Raw genomic sequence first — 12,208 nt, 5'->3', positions numbered from 1 at the left:
ATCCTCAGTCCTAAAAAACATCATGGGTTAAATAAACTTTAACCTGATCCTAATAAATAATATGCCTCCATTTACCCAACAGAATTAGGGCTGAGATCTTAGGAGAATTTTCAAAGTCCTTTTCCGTAGTTCTATCAAAGGATAGAACTGGAAAGAACCTTTTTGTTATTTGTTGTTGTTTAGTCATTTTTCAGTTGTGTCCAACTCTTCATGCCTCCTTTTGGGGTTGTCTTGGCAAAGATACTGAAGTGGTTTGCCATTTCTTTCTCCTGCTCATTTTACAGATAAGGAAACTGAGGCAGAGTTAAGTGACTTTTCCAGGGTCACACAGCTAGTAAGTACTTGAGGCCGGATTTGAATCCAGGTCTTCCTGGCTCCTCCTCTATCCATGGCATCACCTAGCTGCCTCAACAAAAAACCTTAGAGACTCTCTAATTAGATTACTCTAATCTCCGTCAGATTTAAGGCCCAAAGAGATAAAATGATTTGACAGAGATCACATAGCTACTGTGCAACTAGTCAGGTGCCCTGGCTCCAAATACCATTCCCCTACACTACACCATGATGCCTTTTGCTGCTTAAGTTTTCCCTTTATCCTGATCTAGACTAGGAGTGGGGAACCACAAATTCAAATACAAATCCAATGAACCTTTTTTGAGTTTCCCATCTATAAAATATGAGAGAGTTTGACCAGATGACCTCTGAGGTTCCATCTGTCTAACTCAATGATCCTAAAAGGGAAACCTGTCTCTTTTGAGAGAGCATTTAATGGCCAAGGTCTGCCCATCTAGCTAGATGGCTTCTTATTGGCATAAATATTGCTATCTGATTCCATATTCTTCTGGGCTGCACCTGGTACTCCAGGTCATCTGGATTGCTAGGCAGGTATTCTTTTGGTCCCCTGTTTGGAGTTGAGCTGTTCTCATTCCTTAGAATACATTCATTAATTCAATATATATTTGTTCAGTAACCACTCTAAATAAAGTATTGTGCTAGGTGCTGGTCAGGGGGTACAAAGAAGGATAACATGATGGGTTGCTGACTTATAAAGCAACATCGGCCTAGTAGGGGAAATGAAATGTGTAATAGCACAGTCATTGAGTCAGATCAGTAGTTTCAAAAATGGGACTTTGCCTGTTAAGGATTGCAAATTCATTCTAAATGACACAAAGTTGAAGTGGAATTAGAAAATAAACAAGACCCTTTCCTATAAAGAATAGATATGTTCTAGCGAGTGGTTGTAAGGTTTATTTCTGCACAGAAAATCCCATTACCCCAATGGCTTTCATTATAAAATCAACTATGTGCTCACCCATAAATAAATAAATAAATAAATAAATAAATAAATAAATAAATCCTTCAATAAACTAAGTTAAAACCTTCTTCAGAGAAGGGATGATAATGATGATCCTACTCATGATAATAACTAGCATTTATGTAGCATTTTAAAATTCTCAAAGGGCTTTACATACATAATTTCATTTGAACTTCACGACAATCTTATGTGGTAAGTGCTAATAGTATTATTGTCTCCATCTTAGAAATGAGGAAACTGAGGCTCACAGAGATTGAAAGACTTGCCTATGATTATACAACTAATAAATGATAGTAAGCACCATTCGGCTTGTACTTTGTTGGATAATAGAGTAAGAGGCCTCCTTGAATTGAATTTTCAGAAATCTGTAGTGCAATCATGACTCCAAAATCAACTCATTGATCCCCAAACTTATAAATTTATCTTATGCTTGGTGACCTCTGGACTTTGCCTGGAGGGCTGCCAGAACTAAATCTCTCCTCCACTTTTTTTAGTTTGAGTCAGAGGTTCTTGGCTTTTTTTTGTATCATATACCTTTTTGGCACTACAGTAAATTCTATGGGTTTTTAGAATAGTTTTAAAAATCATAATTGAAGGAAATACTAAACTTTAGCTAAAAGTTAGTAAAAATAGTGATAAGGGTTTTTAAAAATTTGTTTGTTTTTCTATCCGGTCTCACAGACTCTCTTAAATCTATACCAAGACCCCATGCTAAGAATTCTTGGTTTAAGTATTCACAATGTATGATAGAGTTGAGCTGCAATAGCACACATTTCCAGTAGGCAAGATTGTAGAACACATTGATGTATGCATTCCAAAGTTTCTGAAAGTTTCTTAAATTCAAGGTATCAGATCTTCTGAATGTGTGGCCTACTCTTCAGTCTCTAACTTTGAAATTCTGTAAGATGTTTCTCCCTGATATGTGGGATGCCAACTGTTGATTCTATGATATGCTATCTTAGCAGGGGTTGGGTTGGAGTACTTCCCATGGACCTTGTGATGCTTTCTGTTCAGAACTGATTCTTCTACCCTGTCCCATATTGTAGCAGAACCCACAAGGCAGCCAACCACCAAACGGAGAAAAAGGAAAAATTCCACAAGTAGCACTTCCAACAGTAGCGCTGGGAACAATGCCAACAGCACCAGCAGCAAGAAAAAAACGCCTGCTGCAAACCTGAGCTTGTCAAGTCAGGTACCTGTAAGTCTCACCTTCCTTTTAGGCCTGAAGTCTCTGTCTGTCCTACCTTCTTACAGAAGATAAAAGTTAAAGCCCATTTTAGAAGCGAATGAATTGGGAGATGGAGGAGGGTCAGGGAGGGTCTTGTTGAGGGGAAATCCGCTTTGGATATTCTTGCTAGTAAACTGGAAATGAGGCATGAATATTACAAATCTGCGTGGCAAGGAGATTTGAATTAAAGAACTGTCTGATTCAAAAGCAGGTGAACTTTCATTTAGGGTTTAAACAGGATATCATCTATAGATAGCAGCATGCTAATGGGAGGTTTACAGACCTCTGACCACAAAAGGAAGAGGGCCCTGAGCCAGAGGAGCCACTTTCAGCTATCTGGTGCCATCTTGTAGCTGAGCTCATGCATGAAAGGGGAGGGGAGGAGGAACTCTTTTTTTAAGATTCAAGTTATAAACTTGAAAGAAAAAGGTAATATGGTAAAACTTGAAAGGAAAGAAAAAGGTAATATGGATGTTTGGGAATGCCATGTGCTGATGTTTGACTCCCCTCAACCCCGGTTTTTAATGGTGTGCTTTCACACTCAAGCAGGAAAACATGGTCACAACTATTCAGTTATCTTGGCCTTCTGTTTCCTTTCTGGGACCTGGCAAAGAAAAAAGCCATTGGTTTGGAAAGGGGCTTTGTGAATGTCAATGATTTCTTAAGCCAGAGAACTAGGTTAGCTAGAAGTAGTCTTATGTGGTCTGGAACTGCTTCATTCTTCGTCATATTTCTTGCTGTTTCTTCCAAAACTCTGCCCTTTGTTGTATACTCCTCATATATCCTGACTAGTTTCTTTCCCTATTTTGAACATTTACTCCTTCCCAAACCTGATATTCTCTTCTGCCCCTTATTTTGTTCCTCTTCTCCCCAGCTCTTTATGGTCTTCATCTCTTTCCTTCTGTTTTTACATCCCCCCCCCTTTACCAAATGTTTTATTCTGTCACCTAGGGTCTCTCTTGGTGCCTGGTGGATATTCTCTATCCATCGAGTCTTCTGATCTTGTCTTTCTCTGTGATTAAGCTCTGACTTGCTCCCTTCCTTGGATTTCAGTTATTTTCTCTTGTGTGTGTTACCTTCTCCACTGGTGTCCTGATCCTTTTCCATCTCCCTCCCAACTAGTGATGGACTGACCAGTACAGAAATTATGAATGAAAAAATCAAAGATTTTCTACTTCCTCCCAAATTTTCTCTTCTAGTTCTGCCTTTCCTTCTTCTCAGCTTCCTTTCCCTTTTGCTAGCTCTGTCCCTCCCACTCTCTAGCTTTCTCTGTACTTAGATGGGAAGCTCCTACTGTCCCTTTGGGCCTCTTACCCTGTTATGCAGGGAAAAGATGCTATTTCTACTCTGAGCCACCCAATATAGCAATGGCCATGGAGTGAATGGCCTGACAAGTGAAGAAAGTGCTATTTTGCTTTCCTTGGCTATTCCAGGGCAAAGACTTCTAAAAATTATGATTCCCAAGCAATGTCTTAGTGTCCTTACACTGGAGTAGTCTCCATACCTATGAGCCCTTAAGAATCTAAAAGGGATGACAAAGCACTTTCACTAAACCAAAATACACCTGCAGATTTGCCCTTCCAGTGCCAGAGAGGTGGGCTCTTTATTTGACCAGAAAAAATGTGTGTATAAAACGTACATAAAACCTCAATTTTGTACATGACCCCAAATTAATGAGGCCCCAAATATTTTTAAGTTGAGGTAAAATAAGCCTGTTCATATAATCACAAAATTTTAAAATGAAGCTTTAGTATTATTTTATCCCCCCTTCCCCACTGGACAGGTGACAAAATGGCAACACATGGAAGAGAAAAGACTTAGCCAAGGTCACAGAGCTAGTAAGGAGCAGAGCCAGGCCTAGACCTCCAGGTCTCTTCTCAAGCCAGTGCTCTTCCTACTCTACCACACTGTTTTCTTACAGTGTTAGGTGTTAGAGTGTATTCATTGATTTTCCAGTTAGATTAGCACAAGGCACCATTTGGACCATAGCACAATCCCCCAAGCCCAGCAAATGTGGATAAATTTTAGATGAGCAGAAATTTCAGATGGCCACAGAAGTCTGCGAAGCAGTCTTTCTGTGCAGATTTCAGCTAACCAAGGTTTTGGACAACACAAATTGGACAGTTTATGTTGACTACATCTTATGACCGAACCTATCGTATTGACAGTGCTTCACCATCAAGCATGACAATTATAAAAAGGGCCATCACCAGCCACTCCCTTACGATGTTTTTTTTTTCTTGACCACAAAATAATGACCATACTTGTTTTTTCAAGATAGAGAGAAAAGAATACTCAAGAATGTGCTACTTGGAGCAGACCAGTGGTCTCACAGTAGCAATGTGCGCTCCCAAATGAAAGACTAGGGTTTAATACTTGGATTCTGCTTCTCACTCCATGAGCAGGAGCTAGGAGCACTCCAGAGCTGCAGCCTCAACCCTGGGAGGGATGGAGCCCTGTGTCATTCAACCGCAGTGACCCCTTCTGTCCAATTTAAGGAGAAGCATTGAGGGGCTCTTAGAGGAGTCACTTCCAGTCCTCCTCAGAGGTTGGTGGCCATTGCTCGGGGATTAGTGAGAAGAGATTAAATGGGAATTAATTTGGTGGTACCTTCAGGACTCCAGCGGAGGAGCAGAGGGCCACACTTTGGGGACATGAGGGGGTATGTGTTTCTACCCAGAGGGATTATTATTGCCTTTTACACTATATGCAAGAAAGTTGAAATGTCAAGCCTATACCCTATTGGTAATAATGTGATTTTTTAAAGAAAGTGTTAAAGTGATACACACCGTCAAAGCATTCAAACTTACATTGTAAAGACTGATAAGTAAAGATATTAATCCTAGGGTTTGTTCTTTACACATAACCACTACATATATAGAGTATTTAAGGATACACATAGGATAGTGTAGGATAGTGGATGAAGAGCTGGTTTCAGAGTCAGAAAGACCTGAGTTTATATTCTGCCTCTGACCCATTCTGGCTGTGTGGTCCTGGGCAAGTCACTTAACACTGTCCCAGGTAACTGAGTTAAGACTAAGTTACAGGAAAACTGCTAACTTACATTGATAGAGGGAGTTTTCTCATTGAAAGTTCTCTTTACCAATGATATCATGGGTCTGTTTTACGGGGAAAAATACATAGAAGCCAAAATGAACTAAGTTTATAGGTGTACAAAAGATCTTTTCAATGTTTCAAGGATCCATGTTTTCACCAATGTAGAGTGTAATCTCTTCACACCTTAGCAAATAGTCTTTGTGACTTAATGTGGCTGGTAAGCAAACTTCTGGGGATGAGCCTCTTCAAGCTTGGCTAGTGGTTCTCATAGCACAGAAATTGCAGTGACCTGAGGCTCCTCCAGTTCAGTAAAGCCTGCCTGAGTTTGTGCTTTACTGGTATAGTCATTGGAAGCTCAGGGTAATCTTTATGACATAGAGAGAAAAGGCATCAGAATTTAGTGGAAGTATGCGTGCCTAAAAATGTAATAGCAATAAATAGAGAATGCAGATGAAATGGAGATAAATTATAGATATGTAAGTGATAGAGGTATGTATCTAGAGGTAGATAATACAGGTTTAGATATAGATGACATAGATAGAATTGTATATGTAAATAGCTACAGATGTTTTTTGTAGATCTGCATGGACACATACATCATATATGCATACTCTTACAGATATCTTCTATAGATGTGCACGTGTGACATGCAAATATACACAATTACTTATGGGACGGAATTTTATGTAAGAAGTAAAAGAAATTTGGTGTCTGGGCATTTCAGGATTATTAACACTTTCACAGATTCATTAGTGTTCATATAGGGGCATCTTATGTAATAGCCATCAAAGCCAGCTTATTCCATGTGTGTTCCCTTAGCATGCTTTTCCAGTTTGAAGTGATTCAAACATCTCTGTATCACCTTTCTTGAACAGCCATTGCTTTGGAATAGAACGTAGTCTATGTTTGAGAATTTCCTCCCTCCCCCTAATTTGCCTTCTTTTTCCAATTTCATCCCTGATTTCCTGATCATCCTTACCTCTTCAACCCCCAACCCTCAGGATCTCTCCCATCAACTTATTAGTTCAGGTATAATGGTGGATGGTTATAAATTCTATTTATAATCCAATTAATAAAATTATAGTAGTAATAGTAATAATAGTGAAAATTTATATAGTACCTTAATGTTCACATTCAAACCTTATACATACAAGAGCTTCAAAGGGATCTGAGTATGTCACAATACAAGAGTTAAGTTATCTATCATCATCTTCTGGCAAAACCATCCATATTTTGCATACTTATCTTTGCTCCTAGTCATAATGTCTTTTTCTGAATTTCCTACACTTTGTTGGCTGTTTTCCATACTAAACACCCATGACCAAACATGGTATCATATAGCAGCACCCAAACTAAATGAAGAACTTTCATCTCTCACATCAGTGGCCTGATGTGGCCAAATGCAGCCTGACATTGCACTGTTTACGATTGGGTTTGTTTTTTTTCCTGCTGCTGTCTTAGGTTGGGCAGACTCTTGTCTAATTTGCTGCCCAACCAGCCCCCAAGGGTCTCTGTCAAAGCTGTCTCAGTTCTGGCTCATATTTTCAAAATAAATATTTACTTTGAAGTGCATATGTCGACATTAGATCAAATTCTGAACTATTCATGCCAGTATTACCATGCTTACCAAGCATATACTTTATGTGCTTAGTAGAGGCCCTGGGAAGGTAATTTTTTTGTATGTTGGCATGTTTTTAATCAATTTCCAAGAGCTGCATCCAGTTAGGGAGTATATTTTCAAAATCCATTCATATTTTCCCAATTTCCCAAATATTCCAAGTTGAAGCTATTGCATGGACTCTTACCTGTCAGCTTTTGCTAAGCAGTATAGTGAGGTAAAGTAAATATGTATAAGGAATTGCTTTTTTAACAATGTGGAAACTGGTGGAGTTGCTTACAGAATTCAGTAAAAAAAAAGTCTCATTATGAAAAGGGAGGAAGCATCTATTGCAAGATTTGAGTTTTGTTTTTAAAAAATAAAAAACAACTAAGATGTTAATCTCATATGTTCTAGTTCAAGGTTGAAAGAGAGAAGCTTTGAAAATTACTGTTAAATGCTATTTCAAAGAATGTATTCAATCATGGAATCAGAGGAGAGATAAGGATTCCAAGAGGTCATGTAGTTCATCTCCCTGCTTTAGGCAGAATTCCATTTAAAGTATCCCAAAAAAGAAGAGAACTTGTTCTCCTTTTAAGAGTCTCCTAAGGAGGAGAGTCATCTGCCTCAGTAAGAAATTGAGACCTAATATTTCACAATACTTAATATTAGGGAATTCTTACTGCTACAGCTCGTAGGCAAGTTCCTCTTGGCCTGAACTTAGTGGGTATAGAGAATAGCTGGTCGCCATCATCAGTAGCCTGGACGACTGAAGTCATTCTACTCTTAAGGGTTCTATTGCCCAAACGTTGTCTCCTAACAGATCTGCAAGAAAGGATGCAGATGTCCCATACGTGTCCTTTCTCATGCATACAATATGATGCACAGGCATCCAATGTATTTCCCCTTGAAAAAGGGGGAGGGAGGGGTTTTGGTCTAGCTGGGTTCTCACCCATCTTGCTGTATCTTCTGCAGTAGTGCCAAGATGCACTGTACAGGAGGTGGTTTTCTTATTTGCATGGAAGGACAATTTGTACTTAAAGGAATGATTAGATGGATTCTTTCCCTCTTTCGTGCTCCAGTTTTTGATGACTACTAGCTTCATCAATGTAATTATAATTAGCACTCTTCATCTTCCTTTTATGGTACCAGCTGGACAGATTGGTCCTCTTACTGCACAGATTGGTGGCAGGGTTGCCTATGTGGGGATAGGTGACAGGCATCATGAAATAACAGATGGTAAATTCAGGGCTTGTTGGCAATCAGCAGGTTTTTGCTAATGACTTAATTAGCTATTCAAATTGTCAAATCAGTGTGAACATTGTTTTTATCGAAAACTTTACCTAAATTAATTACCATAATTAAGTAGCAGAATGTCAAGTATATTGGTTGCATCAAAGGGCCTGGATGGCTAGGGAGAAGAGAGGCTGTCTTCAATAAAAATGCATGGCATCCCTGAAATAGAGGAAGAACTGTTCCATACAAATCTTGTGAATATTATAGATTTGCAACTTATTTATGTCTTCATACGCTACTGGTTTTCAAAGCATTCCTCAGCTCCCAAATAAAAGTATTGGATGTTATAGATATTTAAAATACCCACCAGAGGATTAAGTAGGTTTTGGAAAATTCTCCAAGGAGAACAACTTTAAAAGGAATTTTTTTTATTGGTTGATTAAAAAATCCTTTTTTAAAAAAAATTTTACAGACCACTCACAGTGCCTGTTGTTGGATGTCAGATTCTAATGAAGATATAAGCAATTGTGGATGCTTGACAACAGGAGACAGTGTTTGTTTCACATAAAAATCCAATGTTGTATTATGGGCCCACTAGCCACATCCGACTCGAACATTTCACTAAGTTTGTTGCTAGGTTCAATTCCCTCCCCTTGCTTGTTTTAAGCTGTCGCCCTCTCTCAAGGTTCCCCTGTAATAATGTTGGATGCTGTTCACAGGATGTGATGGTGGTAGGAGAGCCGACTCTGATGGGAGGAGAATTTGGGGATGAAGACGAAAGGCTTATCACCAGATTAGAAAACACACAGTATGATGCAGCGAATGGCATGGATGACGAAGAAGACTTCAACAATTCACCAGCCTTGGGAAACAACAGCCCATGGAGCAGTAAGCCACCTGCGAACCAAGAGACCAAATCTGAAAACCCTACACCACAGGCTTCCCAATAAGCTAACCTGCCACTAATCCACTGTTATGTATGCTGGTGGCTTGTAATTACTCTTTCAGAGCATTTACTTAGGAGACCGGGGTGGGATGGGGTGGGACAACTTTCCACACAGATATCTATTTCTAAACTGCAGCTCTCTGGTTTTTTTAAATTGAGAGGATCGATTCTGAACATGCTTCCATTGTACATTACTTGGAGGCCTTCATGACACGGATACTGGCACTGACCTCAATTCAAGTAATTCAAAGTGATCTAGCACTTCATGGCAAATTTTTAACAATATGTTTTTTGTTGAATTTCTTTTTCTCATATCAGATGAAGGCCATAATGTTAAGAAGTCCTCAGTGCTCAGGATCTCATTAATTATGCTCAACCTAATGATGGATGACTTTTTAATATTGTAAAATATTTTCTGCTTTTCGACTTGCACCTGAAAGTTTCTTGTTTCAGAAAGAAAGGAAAAAAATCAGCTTTGGGGAAGTAATTGAAATGTAACTTTTGTTCTTTTGTTACGTCTTCGCTCATTGATTAACCCTTGACAGGATCCAGCAGTTTTAATTTCTGTCATCACTCATGCTAGTCATTAGTCCTTCAGTCATTTATATAAGTACTGAAACAAGAAATGTCTTTTTTTTCATCAAAGACATGAGAAATATTTTTATGTGGAGAAAGACACCCAGTCCTATGAGAGTTTATGCTTTGTAAAATTGCTGTTGATCCAAATATTTTCAAGCCATGTAATCCATTGATTTTTGTGGGCCGTTTAATAAAATTGGAATTTTTTGTGTTTTTATTGTATCTGAGTTGGCTTTATTTCCTTTCATGGTATATTTCTTGTATAATATTTTTGTAAAGCCCTCAAATGTTTTTTTTGGTCTTTTTCTTTTTTGGATCCCAGTGTATTTATGTGAAACTTTATAAGAGAACTAATTTTTTCATTTACATATTAATATGTTCAGCTACACATGTAAAGACACAGTGATTCAGTGTGTTATAATACAATGGTATTTTATGTATGCTTTGCCAATAAGTGTGCCAATAATAAACTGTGTTAACAACAAAAAGCAATGTGCTTTGACCTTTTGTGATGTCTGCAATAAAACAAGTTAGAATGAGAACAGAATTGTAAAATGTTAAAGTGGAAGTGACCTATGGGATTTATTATCTATAGAATCATTGTGGATTTAGGCCTATAAGGAATCTTCACAACCCTCTAGTCCAATTTTACAGTTGAGGAAAACGGGCCCCTGGGGATTAGATGACCTGTCAAAGCTTACAAGTAGCAAGAAGCAGAACCAAGTCTAACTCCAAATCCAGTGTTCTTTCCACTATACCATGCAACCTCCCCATGTGAGTCCATTTAACAGATGAGGAAACTAAGACATAGAGGGTGAAGTAGATTGCTCAAAATTGCATTGCAGACTAAGGGTAGAATCAGAACTGGAATGAGGGTCTTACTGACTACCAGTCCAGTGTTCTTTCCTTTACACCAAACTGAGCTTAAGTTAATTATAGAACCCAAATAGCGGCACATATTTGAGTCTTTTTGCCAAACTTCACTTCTACCATAAGTAACACACATATTCTTGTTCTGTGAGATTTGAAATGTAACAGATTTCATACATGGAACATTTTTTTTTTGCTAATCATGTTTCTCATTTTTTTTTCCATTGTGTGCTTTGGATGTATTAACTGTTTCAAAGGCAAGGGTCATTGGTCTTACTGTTTTGTAATGTAAATCAGGGTGGAAGAGATGTTTTGCACTTAAGTGAACACTCCCTACTTGTTCAGAAACTAGTTTCTTCTTAAATAGTTCTCTTAAACTATAATGGGGTGGGGAGGAAGGGAGAGGGGACATCCAAATCGACCTTCTCATATGACCTTGCATAACTTACTTTACTTCCCTGGACTTTAGCATGCTCCAGGCAAGACATTCTTTTTTTTTTTTTTTTTTGTAAAGACATTCTTTTAATGCAAGGGGTCTTAACCTAGGTCTGTGGACCCTGAGGGAGTTCATTGATAGACTTTAGGGACAGCACAAATATTGCTGGGGAAAAATATATATTTGCTCTCACTAACCTCTAACTGGAATTTTAGTATTTCCTTCAAATTATTTAAAAAACCTTATACTGAGAAGTGGTCCATAGGATTCAGACTGCCAAACAAGTCTATGACACCAAAAGGGTTAGGAATCCCTTCTTTAATTCTTTCTCCAGTGGATTTCTCTATAAATTCTCAGAATTCTTAAAATCCTCCATTCTGTTAGAGACTTTCTCTTTGCCAAGACCCTACTATAATCTATCACTCAGTGTTATCATGAAGGTTGGATACAAATGTTTAAGCAGAATCACACAGATAGATGGATGAATGATATAAATACCCCCATATATACATACATATAGAGATTTGAAAAAAAAAACCTGAAGAACAATTGTCATGATTATGTTAGAATCCTGAACAGATGCTCTATACCTCCTCTCATTCACTTAATTATTCTTCAATTACAGAAGAACCTGGCTAATTCATGCTAATGACCGGAAGACCCACTGCAAATTTCTGAATTTTGTTGAATTCAGAGAATCCAGATAGATAATATCAAAAAAACAATGCAGGCTGTGACCTCAAACAAATGATCACTTTGGTCCAACAAAAGCTCCCTGCTAGGGCTTAATGGAAGCTAATCTCACATCATCGTAATGACTTCCCTGTGGTTCACTGATAGTCAGAGAGAACAATTGGAAACATCTGTGGCTACTTTGCACTTCGTTTAAATTACCTTTTCAACAGCGCTTTTATTTTTTTTTTTCTTTTTGGAGTTTGTGGTTT

At 38.3% G+C, this 12,208-nt stretch overlaps 1 protein-coding gene across 11 annotated transcripts in view; it reads left to right on the top strand.

Annotated features, from left to right (window-relative positions):
- The window catches only part of LDB2 (LIM domain binding 2), a 411,762-nt gene extending 401,312 nt beyond the window's left edge, over window positions 1-10,450 (top strand). For 2 of the 11 annotated variants that reach the window (XM_027836671.1, XM_027836668.1), the window contains 3 exons: window positions 2,362-2,507; window positions 4,949-5,091; window positions 9,153-9,236. In XM_027836671.1, the coding sequence (XP_027692472.1) occupies window positions 2,362-2,507; window positions 4,949-5,053 (251 nt within the window). In that variant the 3' untranslated portion in view covers window positions 5,054-5,091; window positions 9,153-9,236. Of the gene's footprint in view, window positions 1-2,361; window positions 2,514-4,948; window positions 5,092-9,152 lie in introns of all 11 variants that reach the window. The other 9 variants (XM_027836669.1, XM_027836667.1, XM_027836665.1 and 6 more) reach the window with 6 other exon arrangements.
- Window positions 10,451-12,208: the final 1,758 nt, after the last annotated feature.

This window comes from Vombatus ursinus, unplaced genomic scaffold (assembly GCF_900497805.2).
Source record: "Vombatus ursinus unplaced genomic scaffold, bare-nosed wombat genome assembly UNPS02014818.1, whole genome shotgun sequence".
NCBI lineage: Eukaryota > Metazoa > Chordata > Mammalia > Diprotodontia > Vombatidae > Vombatus > Vombatus ursinus.
The sequence above is the reverse complement of the archived record's forward strand: the minus strand, read 5'-3'. Positions and strand labels throughout refer to the sequence as shown.